This window comes from Ambystoma mexicanum, chromosome 2p (assembly GCF_040938575.1).
Source record: "Ambystoma mexicanum isolate Mex_15411 chromosome 2p, UKY_AmexF1_1, whole genome shotgun sequence".
NCBI classification, from domain to species: Eukaryota; Metazoa; Chordata; class Amphibia; order Caudata; family Ambystomatidae; genus Ambystoma; species Ambystoma mexicanum.
In genome coordinates, this window is record NC_090923.1 from 1437348145 (window position 1) to 1437372621 (window position 24477).

Consider the following 24477-nt stretch of genomic DNA (forward strand, 5'->3'; position numbering starts at 1 on the left):
AGTAGTTACTACCGATCTCTTTCCCCTTTATTTTCAGCTCTTTTCCTTGCCTGTAGTCTGTTTCCTGTAGGAAAAGCACTGTTAGGCGTTGTTTGCGAAACATATTACTCGTAAGGGACCTTTTTGTTCTGGGAGTTGAGGCCCCTGACGTTCAGCGTGCCTATCTTCCCCTCAATCATTGTCCTCTTTCATATTGTGCTCTCTAGACTCCTTTGAATGTCCGCTATTTAGAACCCGTTGCAAAACCAGTGTCCATGACTTCAGCTGGATTCCCCCTTTCCCCTTGACCCCTTCAGAAACTCTGTCGCATCTCCCCCCCTCCCTTACCCGTTTTGTAGGGCATTCGCCGCCTGCTCCCCCAAGGGGGTTGAAGCGAGCAACGAACCCCAGGGTCACTACCCTGGCCCCGGGAAACAGAATTTTTAGAAGGACACCTTACACCATGCCTTTCTCCACTAAGTATCAGCCCTCCAGCGCTGGTGGTGGGGATCCAGCGGTGGTGACCCCTCTCCCTTTTACCCCCCAACCTTGGCGTACGGTCGACCTCCCTCGTCCCTCTTGGTGCATGTCACAACACGGGGTCACAGGCCGCCACCACCTCTCTAAGGAGAAACCCCAAGTGTCACTCTATGGAACCAAAAAACAGCCTCAAAGTGGGCCAACTCTGACCTAGGTCATTAGAACAAAGAACTACCCGCACACCGGAGGAGAAACATGGTGTGCCCAGCGAGGGCCTCAGGTCTACGAGGACTGCAAAAGGATGTAAATCAAGCGTTGGCATGGTGATTAAGCCTTGATTTGTGCGTGTGTGATCATGTAGGGTCCCCCCGATCCGTTGAGGGGTGCCTGGTTTTCCGAAATGTGCATGAGCCTTTGACTTTTAGCTTCCCCTGAGAGGGGTCTGGGCCCCGAGGGACACAATCGTGGTCCCTGTCAGTTCCATTTTGATCTCCAGATGATCCCGCGAGGTCACCCGTAAGGTCATCCGTAGCCCTTTGAATGTCTATTTCTGTGACTAACTGGTATCTCTGGCCCTGCCATTCCAACGCCAGGTAGAATGGATGAACCCAGCGATATCGTACCCCCTTCTCTTGTAGCCATCTGGTGATAGTGCCGCATTTCTTTCTCATCTGGAGTGTGAGGGCAGAGAGGTCTTGATATATTGTCACCCTGGAATTCCCGTGCTGAATGTCACTCAAGGTTCTCGCCCTCTCCAACACCCTAGCTTTGTCTCTATAATAATGAAATCTTGCTAGGACCGAGCGTGGGCCCCTGCCTCCGCCGCCGGCCCGGTGGACCCTGTCGAGCTGGAGAGTTTTGCCTGAGTCTGACCCCAGGGCAATTCTGATGATGTCTTGGATGTTACTTTCCAGTCCCACCGGGGTCTCTCCTTCTGTCTCCTCAAGGCCGAAAATTCTCAAGTTGTTCCTCCTCTCCCGGTTTTCCATATCATCGATCTTGAGCCGGAGATCTTCTTCGCGGCGCTGCAGTTCTTTGAATCTGGTTTCCATTTGCATTTCAAGGAGGTCCGTTGATGCCCGATTGCTCTCGACCCCTTCCATTCGGTCCTCTAGTGTAGAAACCTTGGCCGTGAGGTCAGCCAGTTTGGCCCCCATGTCCGTCCTCATGCCCCTGATCTCCTCAAGGATCGTTTGAATGTTACATTGCATAGCGTTCATATCTGGGGGCTGTGCAGTGGTGGGGCCGGTCTCCATTTTGAGGTGTCCTGGGGTGAACTGGTATTTCGCAAGAGTTTCTCTCCAGCTCATGGGGTGTCGATCGCCTTGAGTTACAGGGACCTCCTGGGGTATCTTCTAGGAGGGTCCTAGGGCCCTGTATCGCTAGCCCCGTTGTGTAGGCCGAGACCTTGGGGTTGTTTTCAGGTGTTGGGGCTGTGTGCCAGTGTCTGGGTTCCGGTTTGTGAGGCACCCTTTTAATTTCACCAGGAGTACAATCTCTTGGCCTTGCCCTGGGTCGCTGGGGTTCCCTGGCCCACTCTGGCGGTCCTCCCGTAGGGGCCAGAGAGGCCTCAGTTGGCGGTTCCACTTACAGGGGCGGGCCCGGCCTGATGTGGTGCTCTTATGTCCCTTCGATATGGCGAGCCCCCAGTGTCAGCGTATTGGTTACACAGAGGTGTTGATGGGGGCGAGGGCCTCAAGGGGGGTGGCGCTGTGTCTCACCTGTTTCTCACCTGGGTCACTGGACGACAGTTGGGTGGGGCAGCGCCTACGGCGTGGAGCAGAGAGTAGCTGGTGGGCAAGAGGCCCAATATGGCTCTGCAGCACTGTATGGGTCTGAAGCCGCGGAGCCCAGCCAGGAAACTCCTTCACGTGGGACCCGCTCTGGCGACTGGGCAGGCTGAGAGGTGGGGGGCCCCAGGCGCGTTCCGTGACGGCCCGAGCCTGCCCCGGTGTTTTCGCGGGTTCTTCTGCCCGCTGTTGCTCCCCCCGGGGGGGGGGTATGCAGGGCGGGCCCCTGCTTTTCCTATGGCGGCGGTGCACTACGAAGGTGCAGGTCACAAAAGTAGGGCCCAGGCGCGCTCCCGCGTCGGCCCGGGCCATATCTTGGCCGTGGTAGTGAAGTCGGTGGGGAGGACACAGCTCCCAGAGTGCCCTGAGTTGTGCTCTGCGCGGTGCTTCTCACTCCGTGCCCCTTATGATGGCGGCCGTGCGCCGCTCGTCTCCTGCGGTGTGGGGGCGGGCTGCTGGCCACCGGCAGGGATCTTCCAGAGGCCCGCCCGGCTCCGCGATGGTATGTCGGGCGTCGTTCGTTGTGCGAGCGCAGGCAGGGGGCCCGGCTCCTCCTCCCTCGGCACGGTTGAAAAGCTCACAGCTCCCGGCGCGGGGCTTCCACGAGGGTGCTTGGGGGAGGGGGAGGGCCGTGGTCCACGAGCCGCTAGCGGGAGAACGGGGGCACCTCCAGAGTCCGGACAAACTTCCTCATGTTCCTTGACGGTTCCCCTTCTTAGATTCTGCTGGCAATTGGGGCTTATGGATATTTAAAGCATGTTTTTAGGCTTGTTTTCTGGGGCCATGCGGGGAGCTTGAAGTTCAGGCAGCCATCTTGCCTCTGCCCCCTGGTGGCCTCCTCCTCTTCAAGATATTTTAAACTCCTGACGGTATGAGTTTTCATGGAATTCTCTGATCAACAAAAAAAAAACAACTTGTATACAAAACAATTTGGCTGTTAGTCCCAATTTCACAGGATACCCGGTGTACTCCCCTGCAAGGTTTCTTCTCCACTTCAATGTAACCTTTTCTCACAGTCTTGGCTTTGCCTGGTGTCTTCCTCTACCAGGACGTCCTCATGTGATTCACTTTACACATTTGCCAACGGGACTTTGCCTGTTATACTCTCCTGCCAGGGCTTTCTTATGCCTTTCACTTGACACACTTGTACATATTTAGCATTTATTGTGTTCTGTCCCGTTTTTAAATATTGGGTCTAATATTCCCTTTTATACGCTTCTTTTATCTTTATTTGTCCTTGATAAGGTTAGCAAAGTCCACCGGTGTCCCAGTTTCCCTCCTGAGGACCCACCTGTTACATCTTTCAGTTCTCCTGCAATGAACGTCAAGTGGCTCTTCGGCATACTGACACCACTTCCTAGGGGTTACCGACTTCGCTTGTCGGCTCCCACGTCCTTTGCTGCTCCTGCCTGTCTGCTGTGTGCTTCTCTGTTTTTGGGCGACGGGCTACAGCTCTCCGGTTCCCGCGAACAGCAAGAAGTCTTCCCCTTGTGGCTTCCGTGCAGTGGACCGGTTCCTGCAGTCTTCTTTCTCTGGCTTTCCCCTTGAGCCGGTTGTCTCCACGGTCTTCCTTGCAGCAGAGTAGTCCTTCGGTCAGCACCGAGAAGATGAGGCTTCACCACCTGTCAGCTGGTGAGGGTTTTAAAATGTCCCAGCACCTATTATGCGCTCACAACCACTAGAGCGCATCTTGTGCTTCTCGCCTTTACTGATCCACTTTACTGATTACTCTGTTCAGCTTTCTCGTTGCAGTACTTTCACATGCATGGAATTGGTAGTCAGTTCTTGCTATCTTATGTAAAGAACATTCCAAGATGTTCTCAGTAGCTTCCATGGGTGGTTGAAGGGAGCCATGACAATATGCCATTAAGGCATGGTGCAGCGAAGGGGTATCCCTATAGGAAAAGGTGGATACCATGTTTCATCCGATGATGTTATGTCACCCCTCTGAGGGTCACCTTCCCCCATGTGGTCCTCCCTCATATAGCCGCCCACAGGGTCAGGATCAGGTAGTGGCTGCCGTCCCCTGGCCACATGGGGAGAGGCTACCACCGGGAAAGGTGTGATGAAACCATCACATTCATTACATTATATAAATAGGGTTTCCTCTCTCTTTATGAATTGAATGAAATTACCCATGATGTAGAGTCTGGATTACTGGACAGTCATTTTCCCTTATAGCTCCATCAAGGCACACAGCAATGCTTCTCCACTAGCGCACACCTACCTGCATGTAGACTTTCATGCTGGATTTGATTAAATCGCACTAAAACTTGTTTTTATTTTACTCTTGCCCTTTTTATTTTTTGTACAGCACATTTGGGGTATTGCCTGTGTGTAGTTGTGTCAGTTTAACTTTTAATTTGTGATATTGTATTTTGCAATGAGCAGCCAAATACTGCACAATTCAAGAAAATCAGATGTTGGCTGTGACAGTATGTAAAAATGTCAAAACAACAAACATTATGAGGATGTTGCAAAACTGCCTTGGGTGCTATAACCCATAGAGGCTTATTGGTAATAATTTGGACTAGCACATTGAGATTTACTTTATTTCTGTGCCAAGTTAGTCTATGTTAAAATTGAGCCCTGTAGCTGTATTGTGAATCAGCAAATACACTCCTTTATAAGTCATGTGACAAGGCCCATACCTTAGCGTTGTCTATGGCAGGAGAGACAACCTGCATACAAGCAATTCTAATCAGTCCCTCCACCCAGGGGCCCTTGCCAGTGTGTGTGTGCGTAGGTTGGAGGGTCTCCCTTCTCTTCTTACCTGAGGATATGGCCCTTCACCTGCCTAGGGAGGCTGCCAGGGACCCATCTTCATGAACTGCCCCAGCAGCTCCAAGGCCACATGAGGACAGAGGAATGGAAAGCCAGCGTCACAGTATTCTGTCGGGACCCAGCTCGTCGATTACGCAGAGGTTGAAGATGAACCCCACTGACCGCTACAGAACTGTCTGACCTGCAATCCGTGAATAACATTTGCAAATTACAGACCAGACACCTCCGCAGTGAAAGGGGAAGTGGATAAAATAACAAAGAAACGGGTCTCTGCTGATTGCTCTCCACACTCTTCAATCACTGGCTGACAGCTGTTTAGACCTAGAACCAAACACACAATGGGTACAGATCTTTCATTTCTCTGCTGCTAAACAATTTCCCCTAATCCCTTCATCTCATCCTGTTACCTGATTGCCTTCCCTTAACGCTGAGAAGGCTCTTAAAACGCTCTCTTAATTAATTTATTTTCTTATTTTCTGACTGGCTGCTACCACCTTTGTAACTTATTTTAAGTATTTACACTAGAAAGGGAATCAGTCTTGTAAACAAACTTCTTCCTTGCTGTATAGTCTTGTTTGAATTAAGTAAAAAATATATACACTGAAGTGTATTCAATGTTTTCTTTCTAGTGTGTGTGCTATGCGTCTCAGAAGTTTGACTCTGTTCGACGATTCACTTTCTCCTTTTCTTATTCCCTTAATTAAATCACCACAGATGATAATTGCATTCCCACACTCGAAAAGGCAACTCTCTATTTGTAGAAATTCACCACGCACCCGCGCACACTCACTGGCAGTTGCCGAGCACTGATCGGACCATATTAATCCATGCGCTAAGGTGCCTTCTTCTAATCTTAGCGCATGCAGCGTCTCAGGCTGACGGTGTCACGTGCTAAGGAACCAGCGCTTCCAAAAACACACACGTGCCTACAAAAACACATCAAATTACTTCGCTCTCTGCTTCCTGGAACAATTGTTATGACAATCTGAGATTCCCTGATGTTGGGGGTCAGAAATGTGAGGTGGACAACCTTGTAAAGGTTTTACTTAAGATGACATTGTATTAACTTAAAAACACCTTGCCATCCCTACCATAAAGAGAATTTCCCTGCCTATTAAAATAACTAAGGACAACACTCTAACAAAGGGAACCCTTACACATATACATACAAGCATTTGACGGAAATGTATGGCAGTTCAGACTATAACAAAACCAAAGTTATATCAGACATATACATAGCTTTCTCCTTGTGACCTGGGTAATGTTCGTTTCCCCAGATTCAAAGCAGGAATTTTGTATCCACAGTTCAAAATAGAAAATTTCAGTTTTATAACACAGTTCTGGATAACAATGTTCTCCTTGCCCAACAAGTCTCCACAGTTCCAACAGAAATAACAAATCTGTGTTTCTCCACTGGTAACAAAAAGGTCCACAGAACAACTTCTACAAAACCAAGAGCACTTTCACAGTTCCTTATTGGCAATATAAATAGTTTGTCAGGGTGATTATACAAAGATTCAAAATATAAGGTAGTGGCCTTCTTCTTCACAGTATTTAACCACAACACAGTACTTTAATAGCTTCCACCTGGTTCACTCATCTGCCAGGTCTAACACTACAAGTTCCCTTGCCCTGTTATACTTGCCTGCCAGGACCACACACCTTTAACTGTACTGCAAGTATATTTGGCAACAACTCAACAACGTCTTTTGACTCTGAACAACTTCGGTAATAAACACTTCTTTTATAAAGTCATGAACCACAATGGTGCTGTTTATGCCACCTGTATTGCAGACTATGCTCCTCTCCTCCTGAATGCTGGCTAACAGCAGGGCAGCTATTCTGCTACACCAAAGGAAGTCCCTGAGGAAGTTTAGAGAGCTTTGCTTTAGGGCAAACACTGCAGCATAAGAACTGAGTTTTAGCCAGTAAACGTTACTGAGTATTAGCAGTACCCTGGGGTTAAGTACGCCTGGATTAGGGAGGGATCCCAAGGGAGATGAGAGAGAGGTACGGTCCTAGCGCCTTCAAACTTTAAATAGAAACCTTTGACCAACCTTGAGACTCTGTAATTCTGCACCTTCTGGTGACACTAACCATTTTCGATCAGTGGAATTGAATTGCCAAATCGTTTTCCCACTTCTTATGCACTTTTAAGTAATTGAAGATCAGTCACTGTGTTAACCTATAAGCTCACTGTTGTGAACTGTATATGCTTTCTTTTTCTCTCTTTAGCCATATCCCATGTATCCTGCTACAAACTCCCTCGTCAACGTTGTCCCTAAACTCAACAACACCGGACGTGACCTGCTCCAGGTAAAGGACCTATGCTGGTTGTTGTGCCAAAACTGGCAAAGGCTCTCAAGATAGTGAAAGCTTGAGCAGCATTCTCAAAGGTGGTTTGCTGTGAGGCCACAGTCAGTGATTGAGAGAGAATGGATGGGAGGTGTGAACGCTTGCTTAGGTAACATCACAGAAAGAAATCTTCAGGAGAGATCTAGATAAGATTGCTTGAGGTGGGATCCAGTAAAGAAATGGGACTAGGCACTTTTAAGTGTAATGTACTCTATTTCACTGTAGAGGGCTTGAGCATAGTGTCATTTAATGGAATAAGGCACAATTTATTGTACAAGGCCGTAGCTACGTTCAGTGCAAATGACACACACAATTCATATGGAAAAATGCCTTGGTTTAGATGAAGGGATATGGATTGGGTTCAGTTCAGTAAAAATGATTTCAGTGAAGTTCAGCATAGATATTGTGGGTAAGATTTAATAAAAGGGCTTGGATCTGATTTAGTGAATGTAGCCTGGCTGAGATTCATTAGTCAGCTCGAGCTGTGTTGCAGTGAAGGGGAGAGCAATCATCAATTGGAGTCCAGTAAAAGGAGCTATTCAGCGGGCAGACTAAGTGCAGATTTGACATGGGGCCTAGATATTGATGGCATTGGTGTTGTGTAGGTTTGTGGGTGTAAGAAACATCTGCACCCGGGGAAGGGCACTCAGCCAATCGGGTTTGCTGGAAATGCGGAATAGAACACATAGTGCCCCTTCCCCAGGTGCCAATAGCAAAACAAAAGAGTTGATGGCTGGAAGGTTTAGAATAAATCTTGACCTCTGGCATTGCTCTGGGCAACCCTCCAGACCATCGTTCTTCGCCTGCCAAGCCATTACAAAAGGGGAAAAACCATATGCAAATCAGGCTTGGTCCCACCCCCAAAGGGGTAGTCCAGCCCGAACTGCTAGGTCACATCCCTTTTGCACGAGACCACAAGCATCCCCAGACATGTTTCAGCCTTGTTGGGCGTCATCAGTGAGGAGTAGCTTGGGTCTCTAGGCCCAGCAGGCAAGGGACCCACGTCTGGGCATACCCTTCCCACTCAGGGTGACAATAGCAAAACAAAAGAGTTGATGGCTGGAAGGTTTAGAATAAATCTTGACCTCTGGCATTGCTCTGGGCAACCCTCCAGACCATCGTTCTTCGCCTGCCAAGCCATTACAAAAGGGGAAAAACCATATGCAAATCAGGCTTGGTCCCACCCCCAAAGGGGTAGTCCAGCCCGAACTGCTAGGTCACATCCCTTTTGCACGAGACCACAAGCATCCCCAGACATGTTTCAGCCTTGTTGGGCGTCATCAGTGAGGAGTAGCTTGGGTCTCTAGGCCCAGCAGGCAAGGGACCCACGTCTGGGCATACCCTTCCCACTCGGGGTGACAATAGCAAAACAAAAGAGTTGATGGCTGGAAGGTTTAGAATAAATCTTGACCTCTGGCATTGCTCTGGGCAACCCTCCAGACCATCGTTCTTCGCCTGCCAAGCCATTACCCCAGGTGCCACCATCTTGAATGTCGGGAGGCAACAGGGAGCTCAATTCTCCCCCAACCCTCCAAGACACCCTGCACCCTTCCCCCAACCCCTGTCTCCCTCCCCACTTACCTGCTGGACCGGAGCTCTGTGCTCCAATCCCAGCGCTCCTTCCTGCCCAGGCTGCTGCCACAATCGAAATAGAAAAGGGACTATGTGAGTTTGCTATTTGCACCCCAGGGTGAACCCAATCACTGCTGCTTCGGAGGGTGTACAGGCCTGTGCTGGCCATGTGCCCTCGCTTTAGTCAGGCCTACCTGGGCTCAGGGTGGCAGATGTTATGGCATTGTACCCCCCACCCCAATGCAGTGGTGTAGGTTTGCTCCAACAGGGTCCCAATCAAATGGAGTTTGAGAGATTAGTCAAAGTCCTTCTCTATGAGGCACCCTGAGTTCACCATTAGTAGGATAGGCAGAGCACATGGCTGAAACTCAGCCAAATATTTCGGGAGGGTGTTGAGATGGATTTCTGAACTCAGACCTGGTGGGCAGAGGTTCAGAAGGCCAGTCTAGTTTCTTGGAACAGGGTAACCTTCTGGACAAGCCAGCCCAATCAAGGTAGCATTGGCGGCGGTCAAGACTAGGTCTCAGGAGGGGTGAGGGTGACTGAAAGACCTCAATGAGCACACAGAGTAAAGGACACTACAAATCACTCCCACCCAGGTGTATATATATTAAAAATACAGATACATTTATTCAAGGTCCTTGAGTTTCAACACACAGTAATAATCTACAGTAATACCTTTAAACCAATACAATCCTACTACAATACATATATACAATACCAAAGAACCTAAACGGTTAAAGCACAGAATGGGTCCACAACCTATAAGGAAAGGGAGCAAGCAGTGCAAAAATAGTCTTTAGGTAGTTCTGCAACATTCAATTCCTAACTAAGAGGCAGTACAATCCCTACGATGAGAGGAGCCTGGTGCTCAAATGTACTTTCAGGTGCTGGTGCACGCAATCGTGCAGAAGAGTGAAAACAGGGTCTCTTGTAGGGTCTGTAGCAGCTCAGGAAGGTGGGTGAGATGATGCAGAATAAGTTCCCCTTATTCGTGGAGGTTCTCCCCAAGAGGGCAGAACAGGTTCCAGGAGTTGGGAATGGTTCGATAGCTCAGGCTATCTGGGGAAAGGAGAGTGGCCCTCAGGGGACACTCGTGCGTAAAAATGGGTGGATGCGCTAGGGGCCACCGGTAAGGGTTACAAGTACTCACCGACCCCCAGCGCACGCCGGACCGAACTTTGGCAGTCGAGTCCACTTCGGTTGCAGGTTCAAATGCGGCAATTGTGAGGCAATGCGGCTTTCAGCGGCGAAGTTACAGCGTTGATTCCCAAATGGGGCAGTGGTGATTTCTCTACTCCTGGTGGATGGATCAGACCATTTTCACTGTAGCAGGCTTCAGGGCACAGAGGGGCAAAGCAGCAAGGCACCTGCGTAGTTCGTCACCACGGCTGGGCAACACGGTAACCGTGTGTACTCCGGTTCAGGCGTGCTCTCTTTATTCCAGACCTGGGAATGCCAAGTGTATTCGGAATTCATTGTGAGAGTGCCATGAACACAGAGCTTGCGATGTACCAAGTTTCAAGCATCTCCTTGAAATGGCGGCAGTGTCAGATCAAAGGTCCTGCGCAAGCTGGTCAGCCCACTGGTTGGCCCAGTGACACTTTCGAGAAGGTTTACTTGCTAGGATTGATGAAGATGCAGTTAGACCCGATATTCCAATGGGTCGAAGCATCTCCGCAGACCTAGTTCGATCAGATGCAGAGGGTTCCAGCGGGACAACAGCGAGCTCAGGGTGCCAAACCTTCCAGCGGGTCACCAGCGGTTCCCCGACTCAGCTTATTAGTTTCAGGATGCTTGGATCCTATCCTAGGTTCAATGAGAACTCAAGGGATCGACCTGGTATGGGTGTTTGGAGCCTTCTCTTATCCAGAATCTCCTTCGCGCCAAAACGAAGATGACCCAATGGCAGATCTGCTCGCATACCAGAACACCAGAGGTGGACCAATCACAGACCACAGTGGTCCCAGTCATTCACAACACTCCAGACTCTCTGGCACCCAGGATGTGTATTGGAACTAGACAGTCCAGCCCACTTCCTGGGCACACACACACAAGGCATGCAGAAGCCCGCGAAAGCTTGGCATTTCACGGGAGAATGTATGCCCAAGTAAGGACTGACCTAATTCGGCTCAACCTGGGGGAAGGCAAAGGGGCAAGATGGCCAAAGGACAGGACAAAGAACCCTGTGGCATGGCCATTTTGGAGCCAGGCCACCTTTCTGTGCCAACCGCAGTAAACACAGTTCGAAGGGATTGGTTCCTCCGACGTATTCCACATCTATGACAGGTAATCGCCACAGCTGTGCTGCTTCGGAAAATTTTGTGCGTCAATGACGTCGATACGCTGTCCTCGAGGGCCTCCGTCGAGCCGACGTCACCGGATGTTATAAGTAGGACGCACAACGCCCGTAGCCTCAGTTCCATTTTTTCCACGAACGTGTTTGCTTCGGAGATCTCGGCACACCTCGGTTCTTCCGAGTATTTCTATCGGTTCTTCGAACTTGTTTGTTTGTGAAGATATCATGTCTTCCTCTTCTTCTACCCCGCGGCCAGGTTTCAAGAAGTGTCGGGACTGCAGTTCCAATATGTCGCTGACGGACCCGCACAACGCCTGCCTCTGGTGCCTCAGTGAGGACCACGCCACGGATGATTGTGACGATTGCCAGTCGTTGACATCGAAGGCCTTGCGGGAGCGGGAGAAGAATCTTTCTTTCGTTAGGGTGTCCCAGCCCCGAAAGTCAAAATCTGCAGGGCTTTCGACCGACGATTCGAGAGGCGACTCTCTGCGTCGTCGGCGAAAGTCCAGGGGGTCTCGGTTTCCGGAGTGGTTCCCGCCATTCCTCTGCCTCTTCGAGGCACTCGCGGAAGCGCCGTCACCGGTTGCCTTCCCCGTCCGCGTCCGAGGACTCCGCCCGTCGGCGGGTTGCTTGTCCCAACAAGCACTCTTCTGCTGCGGAATGGGATGCATTTCGTACGGAGATGATGGCGATTTTTCAAAAGAAGCCAGCAGGGAACGTGCTAGGGCCACCGCTCGAACACCTTCGGGCTCGGGCGGTCGGCGCTATCATCGGGAGCCTTTGAGTTCCCGATCGGACAAGGTGGATCGCTCTAGCCATGCCCGCTCCAGGTCCCGGTCCTCGATGCCCTCGAGACCGTCTGAGCCTGTGAGGTCTTCGAAGAAGACGTTGACTCCATCGGCGCCATGTCCGTCGAGGGACTCTCTCGAGGCTCCGCCTCTGAGGAAGTCATCGGCGCCAAGGCCGTCAAAGGACATGCTTATGGCCTTGCAAAGAAGGGTGGCGGCGGCTTGTACTGCTCCATAGAGTCTCCCAGCAAGTGGGTAAGTAGTTGTCGAAAAAGTACCGCCCAGCCAGTGGCGACCCCGGCTACTTGTCCATGCACCCTACTCCGGAGAGTTTGGTGGTGCAGGCGGCTACGGCCCTAGCAAAACGGGCGTCGTACCCTACTATCCCTCCTGATAGGGACGACAAACGTTTTGACGGTTGGGCGAAGAAAGTCTTTTCTTCAGGGGGTATGGCTTTGAAAGCAGCCAACTCCGTGTGTGCCTTAGTACGTTTAACTCACACTCTGTGGAATTGTGTTTCGTTAGCGGCTGATCATATTCCCGAAGGGGAGGAACCGGGTGGCTTTCTTGCCCTTGTACAGGATGGCAAGGATGCTATGTGTGAATCCGTTCAATCGGGTCTGGACATGGCAGACTGTGTCAGCCGGTCCATGGCGGCGAGCACCGTGATGCGCAGATTTGCGTGGTTGCGGAAGTCGGGGTTTGCTCCTGATGTGCAAGCCCGACTTCTCAACATGCCCTTTGATGGTGAACATCTTTTTGGCAGCAAGGCTGACGAGAGCCTTGAGAGGTTGCAGACCTCGAAGGCTGCAGCGAAGTCCTTGAGCGCTGCAGTCCGCCAACCTCCGCCTTTTCGTCCAAGGGGACAGCAATGGAGGGGAGGTTCCTTTCGATACTACTCTACCTTTGGTAGATCGAGGGGAGCTGCAAGTCAAAGGGGCCAATGTAGGATTACCAGAGGTGGAAAACAGGGTACTCGAGGTGCCAAGGCCGCTCGAGCAGTTGCCTCTTTGCCCTCAGGCACTGCCGTAGCCGCTTCAGCTCAGTCATGAGGCCATGTCCCATGGTTCGCCGGTTGGGGGAAGACTGGCGCAGCATCTTGTAGAATGGCGTGCCATTACTTCAGATGTGTGGGTTCTGGAGATCATAGCCCACGGCTACTGTCTTCTTTTCCGGCAGAGGCCTCACGACAATCCACCAGGGAATCTCTCTTTGAAGAGTCCGGATCCGCTTCTTGCGCAGGAAATCAAATCCCTGCTGGAGAAAGGCACCATAGAACTGGTTGACCACAAAAGTGATGGGTGGAAGGTTTCAAATGAATCTAAACCACTGGCAATTGCTCTGGGCAACCTTCCACACCACCGTTTTTTAGCCCGTCTGCGCCATTGCAAAAGGGGACCAGCCATGTGCAAATCAGTCAGCAGCTGCCGCCACCGAAGGTAGCAGCCCAGCCCAAACTGCTAGGCCAGGTCCCCTCTGCACAGAAAACCAAGCAACCCCAGACATGTTTCGGCCTTGTTGGACCTCCTCAGTGAGGTGCAGCCTGGTTCCCTGTGGCGCAGCGAGCAAGGGACCCACGTCTGGGCATACCCTCTCTCACAAGGAGAAACAAACTGACCAGGCTGGGCTTTTCCCTCAACTTAAAGAAGTCCCACTTGACACCAACCCAGCGGCTCCAGTACATCGGAGCAGTGCTCGACACATCCCTGGGGCAGTGTTTCCCTCCCCAGGTGAGGGCTCATCACATTCTGCAGATGGTGCACAAGTTTCAACATGCCCAGAGTCTCCCGGCGTTCGAGTTCTTGAGGTTGCTAGGCCTCATGGCATCCTGCATTCTTCTGGTGCCACAGGCCAGGCTGCGGATGAGATCTCTGCAGTGGGCTCTCAAGATGCAGTGGTCACAGTCCTCCGGCAGGATGTCGGATCCCGTTCAGGTGCCGCCCTCGGTCGCCCAGTATCTCCTGTGGTGGGCCATCGAATGCAATCTGATGAAGGGGGCTCCATTTTGGCTACCCTGGCCGGAGGTGACGATCGTGACGGATGCATCCCTGACGGGATGGGGAGCTCATGCCAACGAGTTGACAGTCAGCGGTTGTTGGTCTCCGTCGGAGTCCAGACTCCATATCAATCTGTTGGAGCGGAGGGCCATCGGGCTAGCTCTGAAGGCCTTTCTGTCAACTGTGCGAGGGAAGACTACCCTGATTCTGACGGACAACACAGTGGCCATGCACTACCTCAACAAAAAGGGGGGGGGGCAGGGTCATTTCCTCTGTGCAGGGAGGCGATGCAGCTCTGGTTCTGGGCCATCCAGCAGGAAACTTCGATCTTGGCAGTTCATCTGGCCGGAGACGAAAGCGTGGCGGCTGATGCTCTGAGCAGGCAGAGCACGGTCTCTCACGAGTGGGAGCTGGATCAGGAGATTCTCCTGGAGATCTTTGCCCTTTGGGGGACCCCACAAGTGGATCTCTTCGCCACCACTGCCAACCGAAAGTGCGAAAGATTCTGCTCGCGGGAATTTCCTCCAATTGGAGCTTAGGGGATGCGTTCGTAGTGGAGTGGTCCTTCCCACTGCTGTACGCGTTTCCTCCAGTCCCTGTCATTCCGCAAGTGCTGCCTGAGGTTACGGAGGTTCGGTTCCCGAATGATCCTCATTGCTCCGGCATGGGCCCGGAGAACGTGGTACCCGGACCTTCTCGACATGTCCATCTGCCCTCCACGCCGTATTCCCAACCAAGACGATCTGCTCTCACGGGAGGGAGGGGTGGGGGTCAGGTTCTCCATCCAGAGGTCAAGTCCCTCAACCTTCATGCTTGGCTTCTGAACTGTTGAGGTATAAGGATTGGGACCTCCCTGTACCGTTGCTGTTGGAGAAAGTTCTGCGACTGGTGCAGGGTTAAGAATGTGGATCCTTTTTCATGTACCATTCCTGTGGTTCTGTCTTTTTTGCTTTCATTAGCCCACAAGGGCCTGCAAGTGGGTACCATTAAAGGTTACCTGGCTGCGCTGTCTATATTTTTAAGCGCTCGTCTGAGGAGTGTTCTTATTTTAAAATTCCTTTGATTTCTCAGTTTCTGAAAGGGCTCACTAATGTGTTCCCACCGTCACCTTTCCAGGTGCCCGGTTGGGATTTGAACCTAGTTCTAAAATTCCTAATGGGAGCTCCGTTGAGCCTTTACATTCTTGTCCTTTGAGACTGTTGACCTTAAAAACTGTATTTTTAGTTGCGGTCACTTCCGCTTGCAGAGTGAGTGAGTTGCAGGCACTTTCCGTTAAGCCACCCTTCACGGTGTTCCATAAGAACAGGGTTGTCCTTAGGGTTCGTCCTTCTTTTCTTTCGAAAGTTGTTGAATTTCATTTAAGCCAGAAGGTTATTCTTCCGGCACTCTATCCTCCGCATCCTGGTAAGGAAGTGGAGAGGCTCCATAGGTTGGATCCTAGGAGAGCTTTAACTTTCTACATCTTGCGCATGTCCCGGGTCAGAGAGGACGATCAGCTCTTTCTAGGATACGCTGGAAGGAGTTTGGGACAAGCTGTTGCTAAACAGACTTTGTCTCGATGGATTATCTTGACAATTTCTGAATGCTACCGCTTGGCGGGTAAGGACCCTCCGGAAGGCTTACGGGCCCATTCTACTAGAGGTGTGGCTGCCTCTACTGCCCTGCAGAGTGGTGTTCCCATTCGTAACATTTGTGAAGCAGCCACATGGTCCTCTGTCCATACTTTTGTCAAACACTACTCCTTGGATTCTTTACATGGGCCAGATCTGGCCTTTGGCAAGGCGGTCCTTTATTCTGCAATTTAATTGGGCATTCTAAAATTCTAAATTCTTTTCCCACCTCCATACGTTGCTACTGCTTTGGGAGTCTGTCATAGATGTGGAATACGTCGGAGGAACCAATCCCTTCGAAGAACAAGTTACTTTCTTACCAGGTAACGTTCTTTCGATGGGATGTTCCGACGACATATTCCACATCGTACCCTCCCAGCCTGCCCCACTACAGAATTTCTTATGTTATTGCAGCTTACGTTTCCGCAAGGCTTTTTGTGGTCATACTGGCAGAAGATTGGTGCCACACGTTCTGGGAAAAAAACTACAACTGAGGCTACGGGCGTCGTGCGTCCTACTTATAACATCCGGTAACATCGGCTCGACGGAGGCCCTCGAGGACAGCGTATCGACTTCCTCGACGCAGGACGCAGACGCCAAAACTTTTCCAAAGCAGCACAGCTGTGGTGATTACCTGTCATAGATGTGGAATACATTGTCGGAACATCCCATCAAAAGAACGTTACCAGGTAAGAAAAGTAACCTGTTCTTTGCATGGCAAGAAAGTGGTAAAACTATGCGAAAAGAAAAGCTGCCACCAGCCCTGTCCAAGGCACTTCTCCTAAAAAGAAATCTTTCAGGGGTGTCTAGGGCCTTTGGAAATGAAAGGAAGACCCAAGCGCACTGTATTGTAAGGTACATTGTGCACTTGTAACATGTTGCCGAAAAGTTGCAACATTGGAAAGCACTAAGGGAAAAAAAGTCTCCCAGTGCTGACTGTCTTTAACGGCATGTCAGTTTCCCCATAATAAAGTGAGCGAAAGGCCAGGAGAGTGCAGCTGAAGGCTGTGCTTTACTGGCAAAGACAGACTATCGTGTTAAAACAGCAGTAACGCGTTGGGGGGTACACAACTGGAGGGAAAACCTTACATAAATGGGAATCTTTCCTAACGAGGGGAAATTATAGACTTTTAGGAAATGGAGAACTTTAAAGGCACATACAGGAGGAACAAACCTATCCGACATTTCTAAACTACCACTAAATTGTTTTGGATGAAAGTTGATGTCAAAATGATAAAACCTTAAGGAAGTCAATAGGACAAAACTGAAGAAAGGTGGCTGAATGGTTTTGAATGAATCATAACCACTGGCATTGCTCTTGGCAACGCTCAAAAGCATTGTGTTTTAGCCTGCCATGCCATTATAGCAGGGAAAAGGCTGTATGTAAATCAGGCTTCATCAAACCTGACAGTCAAGCACGAACTGCTAGGTCAATAGGATAACAAGTTGTAGGTGGGGTGGCTGTCTGTCTGTCTGTCTGTCTGTCTGTCTGCAAATGTCATGCTAGCTCTTTTTTTCAGTCAGCCAGTGGACCAAAAATGGTCTCGCTTGGCACACCCACCAGGCTCAAATTGTGGGAGATGTTGGAACACCTGTGACCAATGTTCATTGCCGAATGAGGTGGAGCAGAGAGAACTGGAGTAAAAGCAGTCCTGGTGCAGTGGAGACAGCAGGAAGTAGATGGCACTGACCTAGTTCATCTGAAGCGAAACTTGCTCTGAGAATGAGCTGAAGGACTGAGGTACCAAAAGACACAACGCCCAGATAGGGTTGCATAAACACCCTGCTCCCCTGGCTGCTGCGGAGAGCAAGGAGCATGGGTAGAAAGAGGGTGTAGTATAAGATGCGTAGTGGTGTGCTCAGTGAGAGTAATTGAAAGCAGGGCCCTCTGACAGTTTTAATTAGCACATGAGCCTAGAACTCTCTAGCTGCCTGTTCGAGGTGGTAGAGGAAAGGTAGGGCCTTTGTCAGAGACCGATTTAAGAATAGACTGCTTGGCCAAGGAGACCCAGGAGAACTGCACTGCCACCAGGATTACAATAACTGGCTGAGGGGCTAAAAGGGGGGCAGTGGTAATGCAGTGCTCACCTGGACTACAAATTCAGGTGGACCCCATAGTGCATTTGTCCAGGTTTTAGATGGACCCCCAGAGCAGGGAAACATGATCTAGATATGTGGAAGAACTGTTGCCATCCTGGCACCTGTTGAGCTGGTTGGGGGTGGTTATCAGACTGGCACAGCCATTCGAGTCAAAAGGAAGGATTGCAGCTCAGAACTCTTGACTGCCTATAGGTGGGGTACTCTTGCCTTCTGCCCCTGGATTGCTGAAGTGGTGGCCTTGGTACATGAGGGGAAAGGGGCATGGACCAGAGAGTGAAGGAGCCGGCACCACTGTTTGGATGTGAGAGTGTTGTGATCCTTTAAGCCATAACTCGCATGTCAGTGTTCAAAATGACTCCCAGTACGCTTCTGGTGACTTTGGTATATGGGCCTGCACAACATCTGAAACAAATGGACTAGTGACTTTTGGGTTTGAACGACAGGATGTACATTCGCAGCCTGGCTCGGACTGCTCCCTTCCTGGTGTAGACCTTGGGTCATTCGAAATACGACTGAGTACCTGACACACAGAAGGTATACAGCAATATGTAGGCTGACGCTGCATCAACCACCAAAAATATGCAAGAAAAGGGCAATAGGGGAGAAGTGGACCCTGACTTAAATACATGGCCAGAAACAGCAGAGGATGGCTGCACAAAAGGCTATTGCTGAAACCTTTGCTGATTTTAACAAGAATTTATCAACTTGATGGCTGATCGTAGGGCGATTGGAAGGATGCGTGAAATAAGCAGAAATAACATATTCATGTAGGAGAATGGTAGAGCCACAGTATTGGTTGATGACTAAAAGGCTAACATGCACCTAGTTATTCCACAGGATAAAATGGATCATGCAAAATGTAGACACAGACCCAACAATGTCTGCAGGCCAGAAAGTCCTGTTGAGCAACATGAATGTAATCATTCAGACTTCTCACTAACTTACTGCAGCTGCAGGAGGGAGAGGAGTATGAAATCAATAGGGTACATTGAACACCAGGCCTGTGGTAGAGAAGCAGCAAACCTGCATGGGTGGTGCTAGTCTAATTTACTGAGCATGTTTTCTGGGCTTGGTGCGCTCTACAAATGACAAATAAAATGTAGCCAGGTAGAATGTGCTACATAAAGCAGGCAAGAACCAAGGGAGATGTGTTTACCAAGATCTCTCGAAGTAAGTTGCAGATAAATAACTTGCTTTGCTGAGTTTGTGCATAGAACTTGCAAATAAATGAGCAGATGCAAAGATTCTAGCAGCAGGGATTTCTGACTATGTCCTGGTGGTATTAACATTCTGGATGGGGTACCCACAAGAGAAATCTCGTCGCTGGAGGCCCAGTGTGCCCATGCTGCTCACTAGAGAATTTAAATGTTAGCTCTATGAGGCAATCTCAGATTATTTTAAGGAAAGCTCCCCTTGGTATAGTCTGGAAAGCCAGAAAAGTGGTTTGGAGATAGTTCTTTTTAATTTAGGAAACACAGAAGGAGGAGGAAGAAAATACATTGAAAGCTGCGCAGTCCAGAATTAAGAAACCAGAGAGGACAGACAGGGCTCGAAGGCAAAGCCGAAGCAACTAAAACTGATAAAGGAATATAAGGCAAGACTTAATTCTTTATTTTCTGCAAAAGCTCAGTATGGCAGAAATGGGGGGCGGGGGTGCAGGGTATAATGATGTGAGCAGGGAGACGATGGTGGTAGAATAATAGCATACTTAGTAAGCCAGGAATGCAAAAATGCTACATATATTGTGTTGAGAACCAGCAAACCAGGCAGCTGACTTTCCAGAATGGGAACCTTATTGACACTTTTAGGTAATATTGCAGGGAAATGAGTTTTTCCAAATTGAGGCTTCCAGAATTTACGTGGAAAGCTGGTTGGTCATCTAGTTTGGCCTTTTGTGGCCAAAGAAGTTCCTATCGTACTTAAAAGTTCTGACGAATTGTAAAGCCTCTGGCTCGACCAGCTATATCAGTCTTTCTTCTAGAAGACCTATAGATCACACAATGCCCTTTGAAGTTCAGGTGGTTGGATTCTGAATACAGTGAGCATGCAAGTAACAATAACACAAGTACTTATTTTGGTCATGGTACGAACAGGAAAAGACACTTTAGTATGTCCCAGATACAAGCCGATCTCCCTGCTCAACCTAAGTATTCTAACAAACATAATCAATAACCGGGATCAGCTGGTCATTCACTCAATACACAGATAACCAGTAGGCTTCATGGCTGCCAGAGATTTAAGAAGCCACATGACAAGGCTTGTGCATACCATATGGTCCATCAATGACTTACTGACAAAGTGTGTCTTGACTCATACAAGGCTTTTGAAAGGGAAGAAGGGAAGCATCTGGCGGAGTCCCTCAGGAGGTGTGGAATGCCGCAGAGATGCATAGGGTGGCTAGAGCCGTTATACAAAGACCCAAAGGAAGAAGTTGTTATAAGAAAGGGATTAGTGGCAAAACAATTTACCATGGAGAGGGGAAGCAATGTTGCCCACTTTCACTGCTGCTCTTAGTGCTAGCCTTACAGCCACCAGATGAGTGATTCAGTGGGGCTGAATGCCTAAAGGTGGCAGAGATAACTAAGAAATGTCTATATTCAGACATCCATTCCTTCAACAAACCTCCTTCTACAGCCCTAGCGAGTTTAATGAAAATTGAGGAATCATTTTGAACACTCTGTGCCTCTGTGCCTAAAGTAAATCGGGGAAAAAACAGAACCTCTGCCGTTTAACGTGTCAGTGACTGAAGTGGTTGTGGTGAAAGCTACACCCTCTGCAGCTTTTCAGAAAACTTACATACTTAGTGATGGAAATATCTCCGGGCCGGCAAAATAAAGTGGCAGAAAATATTGATCCATTAAAGTCTAAAATAGGGACTAGCCTATGTAGATGGGACCAGCTACTTCCCCTCATGCCTGGAAAGGCAGCTTTACAAAACCCAATCCTACTGGTGTCTAGAGCTATTTGGGAACGAGCCAATGCTCTGTGGAACACCAGGCAATACCCTATGAACAGTGCTCTGATGTGCTACAATATGAACTTTAAAAATAGTGGTATGGTGGAGGGAATAGCATGGAAAAGGCATTTCTAGCTACTGAAATGATTTTAATGACCCCGCAGTGAGAAGGTCTGCTATGGTAAGGTCGAAATATCGCTTTGGGAAAGCAGATTTTGCAAAATACTTATCACTGAGATACTGCCTGTGGAAGCAGCGGAATGGGTCTATGCCTTTCTAGCCAGAGCACGTTTACTGAGCAATCTAACGTGAAAGTAAAATGAGAAAAGGCCTAGGTATGCAGCTTGATAATTCTGAATAGCAGCAGATAGAAGCTGGAGGAAATACATTTTTGGTACGTTGGATACACCAAATGCTCTATAATCCCATTCGTAGCTCCCACTGAACCCTGGAGAGGCCAAAAGGGATAACAGGCGAGGCTCGGCTGTGCTTGTGAGGGGGATGGCACTCTTCAACATATGTTATGAGGCTAGAAGGAGCTGTTCTCCCTATGGAAGTCAGTTTATCTATTGTCAGGAGAGATTTTGGTAATGTGGATTGACCGAGAACATGAATCTGCTTTTACTGGCTTGTCCTTATTCTTGATGACAATGTCAAATCCAAGAGTAGGTGGTTGTATGTGAGGTCAGTTGGGCTACGGACAGCTCCTAGAAATTAAGGTTTGGACCTGGTGAGGGCTGAATTATTACACACAAGTGACTTTTTATGAAAAGGAGATCTCATGGTGCAAGTTCACTCGAGGATTTTGGGAAAGCATGGAGCAAATTGCTTGATAAGTTGGATTGATCCACTACACACCAATGATGATCTATTCCTCCCAGAGCTGTAGTCATACCAGAAGCGTAAAGGTTCCGTATCTGTGACACCACCCACATACAAAGGACTATCCCCAAAAGGATGGCAAATCAGTAGTCTAAATCAAAATAGTCTGAATAGAATATGTGGAAAAAAGTGTTGTGGGATCAATGAGGAATGGGATTTTGAGGAAGTTAGTACTTTATTAGAGCTTTAAAAATGGCTGAATTGATATAAGTGCAATTAAAGCAAGGGCCCAGAGGACATTGTCGCCCACATCCTTGACTACAAAGAGGGTTTGCTGAATATGTGAACAGCCACGTCATATGCATTCAAGTGTTTAAAAGAGGCAGGGGAAAGGTTGGGAGAGTTTAAATAGATATTTGCCCCAGTAGTGACACAGCAGGAAATAGGAGACCTAGTATGATATGTCATTTATAACGCGCCTATACACAAGTGTTTCAAGGCGCGACGTGGCAAGGGAGGGGGAACAAGGGGAGGACAGACAACAATCATACTAGGCCAGGTGTCATTCAGATCGCGCAAGTGCATGGGATGGGGGAAAGGGAAAAGTGTGGGGGGGAGGTGGAAGGGACAGTGCAGTACATGGGAATAGAATAATAAAAATAAGTAAAAGTAACGGCCAGCAGAGGGCAAGTGCAGAGGTAAGTGCAGACATCAGGTGTCAAGTGCTGGTAGTGGGACTGAAGGGATACAGAAACAGTCCCCAAGTGTGGGGGGATGCCAGGCAGTGCAGGTGTGTGTGACCGGTGGGGGAGGGACCTAGGCCCGGGATCAGAGGGTGGCCAGGTAACCAGTGCAGATTCCGTTTCAGCCAGAGGAGAGGAGGAGAAAAGGCAGAAGCAAAGAGAAAGGTTTTGAGGTGTTTCCGGAACCGGAGATGGTTCTCATCAAGTTTCAGGGAGGCAGGGATGCTGTTCCACAGGGAAGCCCCAGCTGAAGAAGGAGATCTACCACCAACTCGTTGCTTGGAGAAGCGACGGACCCTGAGGGAGTTGGAGGCGGATGAGTGAAGAGCTCGAGAAGGTATTGAGGACCCAGGCCCCAGCGGCCTTGTGGACAATGCAGAGGGTTTTGAACTTGATCCTCGCAGCCACTGGGAGCCAGTGCAGAGATTTCAGTCCTGGAGAGATACGATCCCTGGGCTTGAGGCCAAGGACAAGTCTCGCAGTCCTGTTCTGGATGAGTTGCAGAGGGCGGAGAGTAGAGGAAGGCAGATTTAGAAAGAGGCTGTTGCAGTAGTCCAGCCTAAAGAGTACAGTAAGGTCTTAACATTGTCGCCATTGGAACCCATGTAAACCTGTGAATGGAAAAGCAAGAAAATATCATTTGTTTACTATTTAAAACAACTGCAGTGGTGATGTGCGCAGTCTAAAAGCCAAATAGCAATACCTTCCATAAACATGATGAGCAAATTGACATCCTAGACAAATCACTAATGTGTCATTTATGTTGTGTAATCATACAGCAAAATCAAAAAGCGTGTGAAAGGGATTTAGGTAGGTGGGTGGTTGCTGTAAAGTCCTGCATGGATTGATACATTTCAATAATGATGAAGACAGGATTTTGTGCTTCATGGGTAATGTGCTATCTGTAGTGAGAATGATGGATGGATGGAAGGAAAAGTGGGGGTTTGGAGGATAAGGATGATTTATGGTAAGTATTTTTAGAAACGTGCAAAGTTAGGATGTGATTCTGGTGTTGCAATTGACTGTGAAAATTGAGTCGTGCGCGAAGGGACTCCGGTCCAGGGATTGGAACTTCAGTAGATGGGCTAGGCTGATTTAGGATGGATTTAATGTAGGAAGCTGAGATGAGAAACACTGCTCTTTTTGACATCCTTTTTCTTTCGACCTAGAACCTGCTGAAGTGTAACCCGGTGGAGAGGATCTCAGCCGATGAAGCTCTACAGCATCACTACTTTGCAGATTTCTGCCCTCCATAAAACCAGAACTGTTTTGCCCTCCCCAAATAGCCTTCCGTCACCGCTGTCCCCTCCACCTCTAACCCCCTTCATGCATTGGTCGACTCCTTACCGTTAAATGGATCCATGCTTTTGCCAGCTGATCTGGTGTGCAGTATATCAGAAACGTTTCCACATGGACACCTGTTTCTACCTAATGGGCATCATCCCTAGTTCCGTGGGCACCAGTTTACACTTGATGGGCACAAAGCAGTGCTCTCTCCAACTCTCCCTTTTTGTTTGAGGATGAAAGCCAGAAAATCACAGGCACACATACATTGGCATCAGATTCTGGTTACCATTAGGGCTTCACCTTTGGCTCCAGTTTGCTTTCTCGGCCCTCTTCTCAGACTGTAAAAGTACGCAAAGCATGTGTTTACCATTTTACAGACAATATCATGGATACTTCGGGGATTGCGCTTCGATCACGATCTGTGCAGTCTGAATGTGCCAGGGCTGGAGTCACCATGTTCTGTGTGTTGTATGCTGCATGCTTTGTACCACTGCCTTATTGGGGAGCTCAGTGCTTGGTTTTTAACCTCACCTGTTGCTCAGCTGTCTATAGCAGCCTAGCAAGGAAGCTGTATGGTTGTGTGCATATTCCCATTTAGGAAGCTCTCTAGTTTCTGTAGGAGTGCAATAAAGGGGTTCCATAGTTTTCATGAAGGCCCAATAGTGTAGCGTGTTTGTTGTATGAATTGAATGATGTACTCCTGCTGTTGCTATTTCCGCCATTTAAGTGAGCTCTGCAGTTGCAATTTGAGCTGTGTGGTTTGCATGAGCCCAATAAGAAAGCACAGTGATTGCTGCATGGATACAGAGAGGGCCTTGCAGCTGGGTTGAGTTCACTGAGCATGTTCTGTGTTGCTGTATGAGCCAAGCGGGGGAACTCTCTTAATTCCTTTATCCTGCCCAGGTACGATTCCGT

At 49.2% G+C, this 24477-nt stretch overlaps 1 protein-coding gene across 1 annotated transcript in view; it reads left to right on the forward strand.

Annotated features, from left to right (window-relative positions):
• CDK5 (cyclin dependent kinase 5) overlaps positions 1-24217 on the forward strand; it is a 312730-nt gene extending 288513 nt beyond the window's left edge. The window contains exons 11-12 of the mRNA XM_069645972.1: positions 7269-7349; positions 23445-24217. Coding sequence (XP_069502073.1) covers positions 7269-7349; positions 23445-23531 — 168 coding nt within the window. The 3' untranslated portion in view covers positions 23532-24217. The remainder of the gene's footprint in view (positions 1-7268; positions 7350-23444) is intronic.
• Positions 24218-24477: the final 260 nt, after the last annotated feature.